The sequence below is a fragment of the Crinia signifera genome, chromosome 7, assembly GCF_055691185.1.
Source record: "Crinia signifera chromosome 7, ASM5569118v1, whole genome shotgun sequence".
Classification (NCBI taxonomy): Eukaryota; Metazoa; Chordata; class Amphibia; order Anura; family Myobatrachidae; genus Crinia; species Crinia signifera.
In genome coordinates, this window is record NC_139223.1 from 50,571,636 (window position 1) to 50,588,400 (window position 16,765).

Genomic DNA, 16,765 nt, shown 5'->3' on the forward strand with positions numbered 1-16,765 from the left:
AAGCTAGGCTCTCTCTGTAGTCATTATGATGAGTATGATGTTCACGATGCTGTAGTGATACATTCTTGGCTTCCATCACCTTATAAATGTCCCTTGAACCTGTGACCAGGCTTAGGATAGAGAACGTGATGCCCGATCTTCCCAGCAGCGGTTAGGTCTCAGCTTGAGCTGCTGGAGTAATATCCATGTAACAGGTTTCACCTTGAAAGAGATTATTCTTATCCTCAATCGATGCATTGATCTCCCTGCCATGACTAATGGCCACATGTAAGAGAAGACGCCTGCCTCTCCCTGTCCCCTAGACATGTCTGTACTTAGTCTATGTTTCTTTATGGGAGGAGGAGACCGTTCTCTGCTGTGGTTTCATGTATTTATTTATTCCTCTTGCTTAGGCAGATGGAGAATTGTAGGAAATAGTTCCCACTTTGGAACCTGATACCAGACATCTGATTGGTTGTTGCAGACACGCTAGCGAAATTGCTGTGATTTAAGGGAATATAAAAAAAAAATTCTGTTGCGTTAATCCTACTAGGGCTCGTTGCTGAAGGTACAAGCACGCGATCAGGGTTATATGATGGTGGCGCCTGATTTTATAGGTCAGGGTGTGGATTTGTAAGCAATGTCAGCAAAGCTTGTATCAGCTAATAAGACGAGTTGGGCACATTGGGTGATGTTTCTTTTTGAGTAGGGATTACAGGGTGCACACCCACTGGGAGTGTTAGCTTCTTTGTAGGATTACAAACACAGAAAAATATCAGCGCTATCGCAACAGACACACTGTCTCTTATTTCAAAAAAAGGTTTAGGTGTAGACCATATACACTGCTGCGCATATATATTTCAAAAAATTAATTAAACACACAATGCCCCAGCAGGTTCCAGCAGCGTGTAAAAGGGAAATGCCTATCTCCCCCAAATATAGACCTCAGAAAAAGAAAAAAAATTATTACGACGTGCTAGAAACCATGTATAAAATATAAATTTATTATATAGAAACTCACTGGCCAGTGATAAAACACGGTATACACTCTAATTATAAAATATTATGTGTGTGTACATCTTAAACATAAATAAATAAACATCAAATATTAAAAAAGACCTTAATATCACGCCTGGATATTTTGGAACCAGGACCTCAATATCTGTCCCAGTATAGTGGTAAATGGGATAGTGTTTTTTAAAAAATTTCATTCAGATAAGGGAAACGTTGCTTGTCTGCAAATAATCTTTTTCGGATTACTACAATGTCTGGAGTGCTACGTCCACACCCGCCACAGTCTACATAATCTTTGACGGTGCACCCGACCAGCTACAGCAACAGGGCAGTGTGCTCGGCCACACCAAACAAGTATATATATATATATATATATATATATATATATATATACAGCCTGATACCACAAGCACTATTCAAAATGCCCACGATAGGATCAGCACATCTATATATATATATATCTATATATATATAGATAAATAGATAGATATATAACCCAAATAGCAATCCCCTTGATTATATAGCTCATATGACCTCTATATAAGCTCATACTTACAATATCCAGCTTTTTAATTATATAGCTCCATTAAACATCCTAGCATCTGATGTGTGACCTTGTGCATGTATACATTTTCATATTTCAACACTTATTTATATAAACCTGAAATAACGACTCGGAGACTTGGATCTGGCAGAAATTGTTAGCTGAATTTATTTAAAACATTTTAAGCTAATTGTTTGTATTAGAATTTCTTAATTAAATGTTGGCCCAGAAAGAACGGCTAGTGATCTAAGCTCCACCCCACGACTGACGTATGTAATAACGTATTACCTACACAAGCGGTATGGCTCCACCTACTCCATTGACTGCCAACCCGACCGGGTGGTCTCACTGTCCCCCGAGCGGGTGATCTAGCGCAGGCCTATAGTCAATGAAGGTGAGCGCACCGAAAACAACCGATGTGATGTATAAACATCGCTTACTGAAGACCTAAATCAATTAATCTGCCGTTCTTTCCCGCCTTTCAGCCAACGCGTTTACAGCCCCCCCTTTTACCCCCCCCCCCTTTCCAAATCGTAATAGGGCGGGTAGGGTGGGAAATTCCACAGGGAGAAGAGGAAGACTCCTCCTTCCCTGCCTCTATTATCCCAGCTAACTCTGCCCTCCCCTGCTTTCCTATTGGCTCAGAGTCACATGCTCTATTGTGTACACACAGCCTTGGATGTTTAATTCACTCCTTTCCTATGGCAGTCATTGCGTTATTCTAAACATCCTAGCATCTGATGTGTGACCTTGTGCATGTATACATTTTCATATTTCAACACTTATTTATATAAACCTGAAATAACGACTCGGAGACTTGGATCTGGCAGAAATTGTTAGCTGAATTTATTTAAAACATTTTAAGCTAATTGTTTGTATTAGAATTTCTTAATTAAATGTTGGCCCAGAAAGAACGGCTAGTGATCTAAGCTCCACCCCACGACTGACGTATGTAATAACGTATTACCTACACAAGCGGTTTGGCTCCACCTACTCCATTGACTGCCAACCCGACCGGGTGGTCTCGCTGTCCCCCGAGCGGGTGATCTAGCGCAGGCCTATAGTCAATGAAGGTGAGCGCACCGAAAACAACCGATGTGATGTATAAACATCGCTTACTGAAGACCTAAATCAATTAATCTGCCGTTCTTTCCCGCCTTTCAGCCAACGCGTTTACAGCCCCCCCTTTTACCCCCCCCCCTTTCCAAATCGTAATAGGGCGGGTAGGGTGGGAAATTCCACAGGGAGAAGAGGAAGACTCCTCCTTCCCTGCCTCTATTATCCCAGCTAACTCTGCCCTCCCCTGCTTTCCTATTGGCTCAGAGTCACATGCTCTATTGTGTACACACAGCCTTGGATGTTTAATTCACTCCTTTCCTATGGCAGTCATTGCGTTATTCTAAACATCCTAGCATCTGATGTGTGACCTTGTGCATGTATACATTTTCATATTTCAACACTTATTTATATAAACCTGAAATAACGACTCGGAGACTTGGATCTGGCAGAAATTGTTAGCTGAATTTATTTAAAACATTTTAAGCTAATTGTTTGTATTAGAATTTCTTAATTAAATGTTGGCCCAGAAAGAACGGCTAGTGATCTAAGCTCCACCCCACGACTGACGTATGTAATAACGTATTACCTACACAAGCGGTTTGGCTCCACCTACTCCATTGACTGCCAACCCGACCGGGTGGTCTCGCTGTCCCCCGAGCGGGTGATCTAGCGCAGGCCTATAGTCAATGAAGGTGAGCGCACCGAAAACAACCGATGTGATGTATAAACATCGCTTACTGAAGACCTAAATCAATTAATCTGCCGTTCTTTCCCGCCTTTCAGCCAACGCGTTTACAGCCCCCCCTTTTACCCCCCCCCTTTCCAAATCGTAATAGGGCGGGTAGGGTGGGAAATTCCACAGGGAGAAGAGGAAGACTCCTCCTTCCCTGTCCCTATTATCCCAGCTAACTCTGCCCTCCCCTGCTTTCCTATTGGCTCCGAGTCACATGCTCTATTGTGTACACACAGCCTTGGATGTTTAATTCACTCCTTTCCTATGGCAGTCATTGCGTTATTCTAAACATCCTAGCATCTGATGTGTGACCTTGTGCATGTATACATTTTCATATTTCAACACTTATTTATATAAACCTGAAATAACGACTCGGAGACTTGGATCTGGCAGAAATTGTTAGCTGAATTTATTTAAAACATTTTAAGCTAATTGTTTGTATTAGAATTTCTTAATTAAATGTTGGCCCAGAAAGAACGGCTAGTGATCTAAGCTCCACCCCACGACTGACGTATGTAATAACGTATTACCTACACAAGCGGTATGGCTCCACCTACTCCATTGACTGCCAACCCGACCGGGTGGTCTCGCTGTCCCCCGAGCGGGTGATCTAGCGCAGGCCTATAGTCAATGAAGGTGAGCGCACCGAAAACAACCGATGTGATGTATAAACATCGCTTACTGAAGACCTAAATCAATTAATCTGCCGTTCTTTCCCGCCAAAGCGGGGGTCCTGGTCCCAGGACACCCCCGCCCCGCCACCAGCCTATAACACTGAAGTTACCCCAAGGAACAGATCCTCCAAGAACATAAACAGCCCTTCTTTAACCAGATGTACCCCGTCAGGCCGGAAGAGATGTTGGCACTGATACTTAATTCGGTCATGCTTTATGACCGTCCCTCCGGCAGCTATGAGCCACCGTGCCACCGCTGCATTAAGTTTCTTCCTAGCCTCATTTATTGCTCTACCATCTCGTGCCCCTCTCCAATGCAACCGGGGTATGATATATGACCAAATTATGGTGCAGGTAGGCCATGCTGCGTTAATAGCCTCCAGATCACTCAAGATCTGTGCCCGCAGCTCCAGTTGGGACATTTTTCCCAGGTCGTTGCCGCCTAAGTGAATCACCAGGATATCGGGCAACCCATATAAACGTACGTTCACCATCAGGAACGGCTTAAGCTCACGCCATCCCATGCCTCGGATACCTAACCACCTTACCACGTGTGAGCCGGCGAATGCGGGCCCGCCCTCTGACTCTACCAGTTTTGCGGCCCAATGCACAAAAGAGTGACCTACCATCCACACCCTGCGGCTATCGCTTGCCAGACCTATAGAGGAAGGAAATGTGTGAGAGGAGTTATTATTGATTTGTAAAGGACTGCCTGCTATGCCTATTTAGGAGAATCTGCCAAAGAAAGAAAAATTTTTTGCTGCCCAATTTTGGTTGCATAGAAATTGGTAAAGTACCAATAGAACGCCCATTACTGACACAAGGAGGGGTAGGGTTCTGGGGATGGGGTTTACTCGGCCGGAGGACAAAAACGTCTGGACCTGCTGAGGGACTATTGACTATAGAATTCTGCCCGTCAGTTCAGGTAAAAAAGCGTGAAAACTCCGGACGCTCTGCCCAACAACAGAGCGTAGTTAATCCCCGAGTAGGATGGGCACAAATGACACACAAACATCTACCCAGCGCCAGCGCAATTGTGCGGGCGCACTGCCCTCATGGCAGTAGGTGAGGGCGGATGTATTTTTTGTAACTGGCGGAACGCCATCGGCCCAGTGTCCTAATTTCCTCCGGCGTCCGTCCTGCCCTAGCTGCGGTTGTAGCGACCCCTATTCTGAAAGAGTGGGTTCCGAATTCCCCTGGGGAGAGGCCTAAACTTTTCAGGCTTTTCCGCAACATCCAGTTGAATTGGTACCTGGTTAGTGGTGAACTCCCGTAGTGCAGTAGGTAGGATCCTCCCCCCTCTGGTCTGACTGTCGTGTATTGGTATGCTAATGTTACTGGACACACACGCCCAGGTGCGGCGGGGCCCAGGGCTATCCACTTCCCTTTCCCCTCTTGGTCCGTCTTGGACCTCCTTATTCTGCACCATAGCGACCCGCTGTCCAATCGCACATCTGATTGCAGCAAGTTGGAATTCCGTGTTTTGGATGGGGCGACCAGCTCAGACACGCGGAATGCCCCATGGAAGGCCATAGAAAAAGCCAGGCGGAAGAGCAGCGTCTCAAATGCGGACTCTGCATACTGCTTTAATTCCCCCAATAGCCTTTGCAGGAGGGAGCAATCTATTGGGCGACGAGCATCGTGACGAACTGGCGTTGCCCGCGCCCACCCCTTCATGGCTTTACTTATTAGAAAACCCTTAGTGACATCGTTTTGCCCCTTTAGCTTAGCAAAGAAGGAAATGCCTGCTAAATAGCGCTGCGCCACTGACCTGGACCTACCTGAGCTGTGCAGGCGCCAAAGGAAAGATAACATAAGATTTTCTCTACGCATACCTGAGTGCCCTGCCCTTCCCGCGAATGATTCCCACTCTGTCCATGCTTGGCGATATGTCTTGAGTGTAGCCGGCGCTACTGTGAGTTGCGCTAGCCCCTCCAGGCCGGCTCGACTACCTGCCAAACATAAGAGGGGCAAGGGACCCCGACAATGTTAGCTTCGGGTGCCAGTTTGCGAAACCTTTCCCATTGAAACCTTGACAGTGCGTCTGCAATTTCGTTCTCCACCCCGGGCACGTGTCGTGCCCTGAACAGGATGTTAAAACGCAAGCACTGTAGCGATAGTTGCGCCAGTATGCGCAGTACCATGATGGATTTTGCCTTCTGGTTATTGATGGCGTGCACCGTGCTGTAATTGTCACACCAAAATAGCAAGCTGCGGTCCCGCAGATGTTCCCCCCAAATTTCCATGGCAACCATTATGGGGAATAGCTCTAGGAGTAGCATGTCCCTGGTCCGCCCGTCCTGACCCCACTGATAGGGCCAGGCGGTCGCACACCACTGTCCCTCCAGGTAACAACCGAAACCTGTTGATCCAGCTGCATCTGTGTAGAGCTGCAGGGTTGAGTTGTCGACAACGGGGGCAAGCCAGATCCGCACGCCGTTAAACTCCTCCAGAAAGGAGGCTCATACTGCCAGGTCTCGCCGGATTTCGGCGGACAAGCGAACAAAGTGGTGTGCTCTGGCAATCCCCGCTGTGGCCCGCTCAAGCTTCCTGCAGAATAGGCGACCCATTGGTATGACCCTGCATCCAAAGTTTAGTTGTCCTAACAGCGACTGTGCCTGACGCAGTGTGATCTTATGGGATGTTAGGCATAATGCTATACTGTCCCCCAGCTTGGCCACTTTGTCCGGTGGCAGCCGGCAGTAACCCTTCACTGTGTCGATCTGGATCCCCAGGAATGACAAACATGTGACAGGGCCCTCCGTTTCCTCTTCCGCTATCGGCACGCCGAATTGTTGGAAGAGGGAACGGATATTGGACAGTAGGTGCGAACATTGGTTGGAGCCTGATGGTCCGACGCAGAGGAAGTCATCTAGGTAATGCGCGATCCCGCGCATTCCTGTGGCCTCCTCCACGCACCAGTGTAGAAATGTGCTAAAATTCTCGAAGTATGCACATGATGCCGAACATCCCATTGGCAAACACTTGTCCATAAAGTATTCGTTTCCAATGCATCTGGGTGGAGGGGAAGTAGGCGGAATGCTGATTCCACATCGATCTTAGCCATGAGCGCCCCCACGCCGAACGACCTTACCATGGACACTGCATCGTCGAATGACTGATATGTCACTGAGCATTGTTCCATGGGGATGGCGTCGTTGACGGAGAGGCCTAATGGGTAAGATAAATGCTGTATCAGCCTGAATTTCCCAGGGTCCTTTTTCGGTACCACCCCTACTGGGAAAATTACCATGTTCGCCATCGGTGGCTCCGAAAAAGGGCCGACCATCCTGCCTAACTTGATCTCTTTTTCTACCTTTTCCCTAAGTATGGTGGGGAAGGTGTGTGCTGACTGGAGGTTTCGATAAGGGCCCCCCCTTACCTCCCTCTGTATGGGCAGGCTGAAACCCTGGCTAAAACCCTTCTGTAAAAAACCGGCCACCTCCCTGTTAGGGTACTGCTGCAGCCAACCGGCCATGGCTGACAACTGTACCGGCGTATGTGCTCTACCGACCAGGGGCTGGGTTTTTGACAGGAGCGGCTGCTTTCGGTCCTGGCTGCTGGCGGCCGTTCCGAAAGCAGCTGTGGGCCGGGTGATTGCCATTGCAGTGTGTGCACGCGTGCCGAAAACGACACCTCTGACCCATCAGGCATGTTGACCCGTTAAAGGTGTAACATTTGCCTTTCTGCGACCCGGGTCCTGATACCCCGGGTCCTGATGGTCCCCCCCCTTGCGGGACACGGCGTGTGGGTGCTGGACCTCCCCACTGTCGCTGCTGGGCCCCTGGTGCGTGTGTACCTGCCAACGCGGCCGCCCTTGGGGTGTCTGAAACTGTCTGCTGCGCCTTGGCTAAGTTCATCCATATTTCGACATCCTTACAGCCCAGATCCATGACATGCAGACAGTCCTGCTTACGGCGGAACTGTTCATCATATTTGCGCCATTCCACACCCCCATATTTTATCTGCATGTCAAGTATCATGTGGCCGTAGCGTATGACATTCATGTGTTCTTCAGGCCTGTCTTCTAAATAACAGGCCGCAAAGACAAAATATCCCGCAAACCAATTTTGGTAGGTTCTGAATGCCTCCAACCCTTCTTCCCCTTTTGCCTTAGCTGCTTTAAACTCTTGCTTGGATTCCTCTGTAAGGCTGAAAAAGTCGACATAGTCGCCTTTTTCGATTTTTATCCTGCAGCTTTCCCTCACACCTCGTGAAACCGCGGTGTAGTCGCAGTGGACCACCCCCGGTTGGTTACGCCTTTTTCTCTCCCTGCGTGAAAGTGCTGACCTTTTTGCGTTTTCTGTGCCTGTCCTGCCTATTCGCTTCTCTCTAAGCATATTTTGCTGCGCGTTTACGGGCCCTGGCTGTACTACCTGATTTGGACCCGCCTGAGGAAGAAGATGAGGAAGATGAAGAGCGGCTATCAGTGGATGAACTACCACTAGCCCACATTTTAGTACTTGCATAACGCTCACCTGCTGCGCTTAGCTGCTCCGACCATGCCTCCCCTGACCCATCGCGTTCTTCCATGCTGCTTTGCGCACCATGCTCAGCGTCCCCTGTCGATTGTCCATCTGTGGAGATAATTAAGTGTTCCCCGGAGGGCGTGCGTGCCGGTCCCCTGTTGTGTATTGTCCTGGAAGCATGGCCCACTGACCTTCTCCCCTGTGGTGTTGCCACTTCCGGGCTGACCTGGCTTGGGCGCCCTGTGTGGGGAGTTTTCTCTCTGTTTTGCCTCCGTGCGCCCGTCGGCACGTTTGACCCCTCCATGAGTGGTGCTAGTGCCCCTGCCATTGTACTAAAGAAAGTGGATAACATGGAGGGATCAAACGTGCGGGGAGGCGAGGCTGGTCCAGAGTCACTGGCAGACCTGGAAGAGGCTGCCCTGAATTGTTCCCCTGACCTCCATTTCCTGCTACGTGCTTCTGTATCCCTGTGTGCCTGATACTGCTTTGGCCTCCTAGCGCCCTCTAGTGGCCTACCCTGTGCCTCCTCTCCTCTGCCTTGTATATTGTGTCGACCCCCCGCTGACCCCCGCATCCCGGCCTCCGGTCTCCCGTTCTGCCGTGCTGTTTGGGGTCCCGGCGCTTGAGCTGACCTAGCTCCGTTATGCGCTAAACCCCTAGCTCCGGCGCCGCGCCTGCCTCTGAATGACCCCCTCCCCCTTGCCGCCGCCGTCGGAGCGGCTCGAGCGGATGTGACGCTTGGAGCTACTCTCCTACCTCCGGTGCGGCCGGGGAGCTTATCTGCGGCTCTCCCACGATCCGGACTGGGAGCGGGCGCAGGGGAAGACATGGAGCGGTGACGCGACACTGTTACTGTGTCTGCTGTAACCGCACGGCTTCCAGCGGTACGAGGAGGGGGACGCTGGCTGGCGGCTACGGCTCTCCCACGATCCGGACTTGGAGCGGGCGCAGGGGGAGACATGGAGCGGTGATGCAGCGACACTGTTACTGTGTCTGCTGTTACCGCACGGCTTCGAGCGGTACGAGGAGGGGGACGCTGGCTGGCGGCATTTGGGCGGCTTGGGGTATCCTCCGCAAACCGTGCGGGTGGCCGGGACATGCGCTGCGGGCGGGTGGATGCCATTGTGCAGGGGTGCAGGAGGGCACAACAAACCCAGGAATTAACCTTCAACTACGGTCTAGGTAAGCACAAATAATGATACCACTAACCCCAAAAGCTTGGTAATCCTGATTGTAATCTGCTCTGTATATATGCCCTGATCAAGGACAGTGTTTAACCCTTACCCTGAAAGGTTAACTAAACAGTCTAACAATGCTTTAGTTCAAAGTCTAGAAACAAAGCCTAGGGCTCTAATCTACGGCAGGGCCAGGGAGGGGGAAAACAAAGCTTCCACTCACCAGAAATTCCACAGGGAGAAGAGGAAGACTCCTCCTTCCCTGTCCCTATTATCCCAGCTAACTCTGCCCTCCCCTGCTTTCCTATTGGCTCCGAGTCACATGCTCTATTGTGTACACACAGCCTTGGATGTTTAATTCACTCCTTTCCTATGGCAGTCATTGCGTTATTCATGTTTGGTTCATTAATAATATAGATTAAAATATCTATATATGACAGTAATTTGTTAACTAATTAGATGACCCCAAATATCCAGTTCATTAATAACATACCTCCATATTTATTATATTGTCCTGTATACACTTAAGTATTTATGTATTCCTAATGTCTAGCTCATTAAATAGCCCCATTTAGCCCATATCCAGAATTTTAATTATATGCATGAATACATAAACATCTTATACCCACGTGACGGGATTATGCCTACACATGTACAGTTTTCCTCACCATTGTAGTCTCTGTATTACTGTGTATGTCATTTAATATATTGGCTGAGAAAAAAGTATGTCAGACATTTTGGCAACTAACTATATATATTCTGCTTCTATAAACTATAGCTCTCGGCGTATGTACTGTATGCATAGATAGATGTGTGTCACAGTGTACAGTACAGTAATGTGTGTTTCCTCCCTGTAGAGCGCGGAGGTGTATGTACTGTATGCATAGATAGATGTGTGTCACAGTGTAGTACAGTAATGTGTGTTTCCTCCCTGTAGAGCGCAGAGGTGTATGTACTGTATGCATAGATGTGTATCACAGTGTACAGTAATGTGTGTTTCCTCCCTGTAGGGCGTGGATTCTATGTACTGTATGCATAGATGTGTGTCACAGTGTACAGTAATGTGTGTTTCCTCCCTGTACAGCGCGGAGGCGTATGTACTGTATGAATAGATGTGTATCACAGTGTACAGTAATGTGTGTTTCCTCCCTGTAGAGCGCGGAGGTGTATGTACTGTATGCATAGATAGATGTGTGTCACAGTGTAGTACAGTAATGTGTGTTTCCTCCCTGTAGAGCGCGGAGGTGTATGTACTGTATGCATAGATGTGTGTCACAGTGTACAGTAATGTGTGTTTCCTCTCTGTAGAGCATGGAAGTGCATGTACTGTATGCATAGATGTGTGTCACAGTACAGTAATGTGCGTTTCCTCCCTGTAGAGCATGGAGGCGTATGTACTGTATGCATAGATTTGTGTCACAGTGTACAGTGATGTGTGTTTCCTCCCTGTAGAGCATGGAGGCGTATGTACTGTATGCATAGATGTGTATCACAGTGTACAGTAATGTGTGTTTCCTCTCTGTAGAGCATGGAGGCGTATGTACTGTATGCATAGATGTGTCTCACAGTACATTACAGTAATGTGTGTTTCCGCCCTGTAGAGCACGGAGGCGTATGTACTGTATGCATAGATGTGTGTCACAGTGTACAGTAATGTGTGTTTCCTCTCTGTAGAGCATGGAGGCGTATGTACTGTATGCATAGATGTGTCTCACAGTACATTACAGTAATGTGTGTTTCCGCCCTGTAGAGCGCGGAGGCGTATGTACTGTATGCATAGATGTGTGTCACAGTGTACAGTAATGTGCATTTTAACCCTGTAGAGCGCAGAGGCATACATGTACTGTATGCATAGATGTGTGTCACACTACAGTTATGTGTGTTTCCTCCCTGTAGAGCATGGAGGCGTATGTACTGTATGCATAGTTGTGTGTCACAGTGTACAGTAATGTGCGTTTCCTCCCTGTAGAGTGCTGAGGAGTATGTACTGTATGCATAGATGTGTGTCACAGTACAGTACAGTAGAGTGTGTTTCCTCTCTGTAGTGCGCAGAGGCATATGTACTGTATGAATAGATGTGTGTCAGTGTACAGTAATGTGTGTTTCCTCCCTGTAGAGCGTGGAGGCGCATGTACTGTATGCATAGATGTATGTCACAATACAGTACAGTAATGTGTGTTTCCTCCCTGTAGAGCATGGAGGTGTATGTACTGTATGCATATATGTGTGTCACAGTACAGTACAGTAATTTGTGTTTCCTCCCTGTAGAGTGCAGAGGCGTATGTGCTGTATGCATAGATATGTGTCACAGTGTACAGTAATGTGTGTTTCCTCCCTGTAGGGCGTGGATTCTATGTACTGTATGCATAGATGTGTGTCACAGTGTACAGTAATGTGTGTTTCCTCCCTGTAGAGTTCAGAGGCGTATGTACTGTATGCATAGATGTATGTCACAATACAGTACAGTAATGTGTGTTTCCTCCCTGTAGAGCGTGGAGGCATATGTACTGTATGCATAGATGTGTGTCACAGTACAGTACAGTAATGTGTGTTTCCTCCCTGTAGAGCGCAGGGGCATATGTACTGTATGCATAGATGTATGTCACAGTACAGTACAGTAATGTGTTTCCTCCCTGTAGAGCGCAGAGGCGTATATACTGTATGCATAGCTGTGTGTCACAGTACAGTACAGTAATGTGTGTTTCCTCCCTGTAGAGCGTGGAGGCATATGTACTGTATGCATAGATGTGTGTTACAGTACAGTACAGTAATGTGTGTTTCCTCCCTGTAGAGCGCAGGGGCATATGTACTGTATGCATAGATGTATGTCACAGTACAGTACAGTAATGTGTTTCCTCCCTGTAGAGCGCAGAGGCGTATATACTGTATGCATAGCTGTGTGTCACAGTACAGTACAGTAATGTGTGTTTCCTCCCTGTAGAGCATGGAGGGGTATGTACTGTATGCATAGATGTGTGTCACAGTACAGTACAGTACAGTAGAATGTGTTTCCTCTCTGTAGTGCGTGGAGGCGTATGTACTGTATGCATAGATGTATGTCACAATACAGTACAGTAATGTGTGTTTCCTCCCTGTAGAGCATGGAGGCGTATGTACTGTATGAATATATGTGTGTCACAGTACAGTACAGTAATTTGTGTTTCCTCCCTGTAGAGTGCAGAGGCGTATGTGCTGTATGCATAGATATGTGTCACAGTGTACAGTAATGTGTGTTTCCTCCCTGTAGAGCGTGAAGGCTATGTACTGTATGCATAGATGTGTGTCACAGCACAGTAATGTGTGTTTCCTCCCTGTAGAGTGCGGAGGCGTATGTACTGTATGCAGAGATGTATGTCACAATACAGTACAGTAATGTGTGTTTCCTCCCTGTAGAGCGTGGAGGCGTATGTACTGTATGCATAGATGTATGTCACAATACAGTACAGTAATGTGTTTCTTCCCTGTAGAGCGTGGAGGCGTATGTACTGTATGCATAGATGTATGTCACAGTACAATACAGTAATGTGTTTCCTCCCTGTAGAGCGCAGAGGCGGTGTTCCAGTGGTTGTGCAAGTTTCAGCTCCAGCTGTATGCTCCCAACTTCATCAATTCTGGCTACGACATACCAACCATTAGCAGAATGACCCCTGAGGTGAGAAATGTCTGGGTGATACATGAATGTTGGTCATTGATACAAAGGTGATTTATTCAAACATATTCTTGTTCCTTAAACATGAAATTAAAATGGTGATCTTCTACAAGAGGACTCAGGAACAATAGTGGGGATGCATTTTAATGCACATCTGCATGTTTTCCCAGTGTCTGCTTCAGTGATAGATGGTCCTAAAATGCTGTTGTTCTCTATCAGGATCTCACAGCCATCGGGGTTTCCAAACCCGGGCACAGGAAAAAGATCTTCTCTGAAATCAATAGCATAAACATTGGAGAATGGCTTCCGGAGTATAAACCCGTGAGTATTGCCAGTGGTAATAAGTGGGTCCTTAGATATGATCTTGTGTATCACAAAGTTTCCTCCCCTCCTGCATTCTGCAGGAGACTCCCTGAAATAGGAGCAATCTCCCTCTCTCCCTGAAGAGTCTAGACATCTCCCTCATTTCTACTAACCCAGTGTTTCCCAAACTTTTTAGAATCACGGCGCCCTCTAGTATCCCCAAAATATTTGTGGCACCCCTAGGCCAAATTTTTTTTTATTGAGTAATTAAAAAAAAAAAATTAAATTAAGTAAATTATGTTTATATGTCATCCTTAGGTTCAGTTATGTGATGAGGGACAGGATCCACTTCTGTTTGTCCTCATTTTTTATGATTGGAAGCTACCTCATTCCTTTAATTTCGGACACATATTAATTACACAGGTTCTGTGGCTGATTAAAATCAGGTAAATGGAGTCTTGAAGTCAGCCAGCCACAGAACCTGTGTAATTAGTATGTTTCCAGAATTATAGGGATGAGGTGGTGACCCTATTGGAAGCCCTGCTTTTGCCTCTTGATAAATAATTTGAATTGGTCTTAACCACCAACCCATGGCACCCCTACAACTGCTCTGAGGCACACCAGGGTGCCACGGCACACAGTTTGGGAACCACTGTACTAACCCATAAATCAGAGATATATACAATCAGTTGGGATCTGCGCTTGGAATTTATTACATAGGCATCACATTTATTATCACGTATGTTGTGCTGAGAGAGAAGAAACTATCACTGCAAGTATTTGCAAACAAATAATCCAATATTACAGGCAGCAATGTTATTATCAATACTTGCTACATTGCCCAAAGTTTATAGGGGGAGATTCTCTAAGCTAAAAATGTGGTAAAAACCCAGTTATCAGGGTTTTTACCGCATTTTAGGATGCTGTAAGCATCCCCCGCCGGGTTACCGTGGCAGTGGGGCATCGCCAGAAAAATCTGGCGATGCCCCATAGAAGCCTATGGTCTTCTACCGCATCCCACCGCCACCCTGTAACGACCCCCCACCTGCCCGCACGGACCCCCGCCGCCCCGCATCGCCCCCTCACCTGTGTCCGGGCAGCACAGAGCTGTGCTGCCCGTACCTGTGACCTCCTACCTGCACTGATCCTCTCCGGGTGCAGGGAGGAGGAGAGCCCGGCGCAGCAGCGCCGGGTGTGGGAGGGAGAGGGGAGCCGCCGGGATCTGCTGGGACCCGGCGACTCTCACCGCAAAGGACAGCTCACAACACAAGAGCTGTCCTTTGCTATAATTATCGCATATGTTAGAATATATGTGATAATTATAATTGCGAAGAGAGGCGAAGGGGGGCGGAGATTCTTAGAGAATCTTCCCCATAGTTACTAATGTTATCTAGAAAAAACTCACAACAAGCATTTAAGCACATATACGCCCATATATGGAATTAACCAAGCCCCTTGGGTGGAGCATGACACACCCCCTTATTGGGGCGCTGTTCTACTGCCAACAATAATCTCCCTGAATCTATCTAGTTTTCTAAAGTAGGCAAGTATGGTGTGTAGTCACGTGGGGATACGTCACATCTAATCCCCAGGAGCATTGAGTAAAATACAACAGCACATTCTTTGTGGCTTACTTACCTGTTACCTTATTATTATTATTTTTATTATTTTTATAATGTGCCCATTATGTTGTCAAGGGCCCCATAGAGTCTTTATCCACCTGTGGTTTTAGTCTTTTAATAGAACACTATGAAGCCATAGACATGTAAATTGTGATTTTGGAGACATGCTGACTGCTGGAAATTTGATACCATACCCTTTCACAATGTGATTTAGTCCTAAAACCGCATACACACTATGCAATATGTGTCCCCAGCGATATTGGTGGCAGCGGGGACCCGGCGCACACACAATGCCGAATGAATTAGTTGACAGTTGCTAACAGCTCCCTCTCATGCACTGAAAGCAAAGGGGAGGCTGCATCAGGTTCCCATTGTGTTCAGTGACAAATCTGATCTAACTGCATACCTCCCAACTGTCACGAATACAGCGGGACAGTCCCGATTTTCGGGTCCTGTCCCGCTATCCCACCCGCGGCAGGCATTGTCCCGCTGCGGGGGGTGGCAGTTGGGAGACCCCTTCGCCGCGCGAGTGTCCCTATTTCATTTCATCAGAAGTTGGGAGGTATGTAACTGCAAAGTCTTGCACTGATTGTAATTCCCATCTTCCCCAACCTCCTTTCTCCGCAGGCTAACCTGTCCCTCTGGCTGTCATTGATCGGGCTTGGGCAATATTTCAAAGTGTTGGTGGAGAACGGTTATGAGAACATTGATTTCATCACAGATATCACGTGGGAAGATCTACAAGAGATTGGAATCACCAAACTGGGTAAAGACAATGCAGAGTAGGAACTTATTGGATGACTACATTGTATACATTGTACTCTGCATTTCATTTTCCTAGTGATATTCATTAGAAATTGTCTGTTAGTCATTTTTTAAACGGAACCAAATCCCGTTATATTTGAATATATTAATCCCACACTGAGGGGCCCATTTATCAGAGAATATGTCCCTCAAAAACACCCTTTTTCTGGGCTAAGCTGCAAATATTCTGTATCCCTGCAATGTAGGTTTCTATGGGGGAGGCGATGCTGCCAGATTTACCCATATACGCAATGCAAAACATTAATGCTATTAGCCCCTACAACTACTGCAATCTTTTCATTGCGTTAGTGTTAGCCCATGGGCAGCACTTCATATGGTGCAGTTCCAGCAGGTTTCCCAAGGAACCCTCTGCCGGAAATGACTGGTACAGTATGCATTTTGGTCACCCTGACCGCACATGCACAACGGTCTTGGAACCACACATGGCACATCGAAGGGACAAGCTCCTTTCGGAAGCCCCCTTTTCCTGCCTGTGCCAGGTGATACCTACACCTGATATGATCACATTCTGCAAGGCGATCCTGGGCGCTAATATTGCATTGCAAATACATTAATTGATAAATGGATTCCTTTAAAATCTTTTAAACTCAAATAAAATATAAATTCAAAACCTTATAACACAGCGCCCTCCAGTGGTCATATAATAGAGTACTTTTGATTTGCAAATGTAATAATTATAAAATCACATACATGTGGAAGACCCGATCACTGTTGTGCAA

The 16,765-nt window shown here is 47.2% G+C and overlaps 1 protein-coding gene across 4 annotated transcripts in view; it reads left to right on the top strand.

Annotated features, from left to right (window-relative positions):
- Positions 1 to 16,765, top strand: part of CASKIN1 (CASK interacting protein 1) — a 231,293-nt gene that overhangs the window by 200,084 nt on the left and 14,444 nt on the right. For all 4 annotated transcript variants that reach the window (XM_083153046.1, XM_083153047.1, XM_083153048.1 and 1 more), the window contains 3 exons: positions 13,189 to 13,299; positions 13,516 to 13,617; positions 15,849 to 15,987. In XM_083153046.1, the coding sequence (XP_083009172.1) occupies positions 13,189 to 13,299; positions 13,516 to 13,617; positions 15,849 to 15,987 (352 nt within the window). The remainder of the gene's footprint in view (positions 1 to 13,188; positions 13,300 to 13,515; positions 13,618 to 15,848; positions 15,988 to 16,765) is intronic.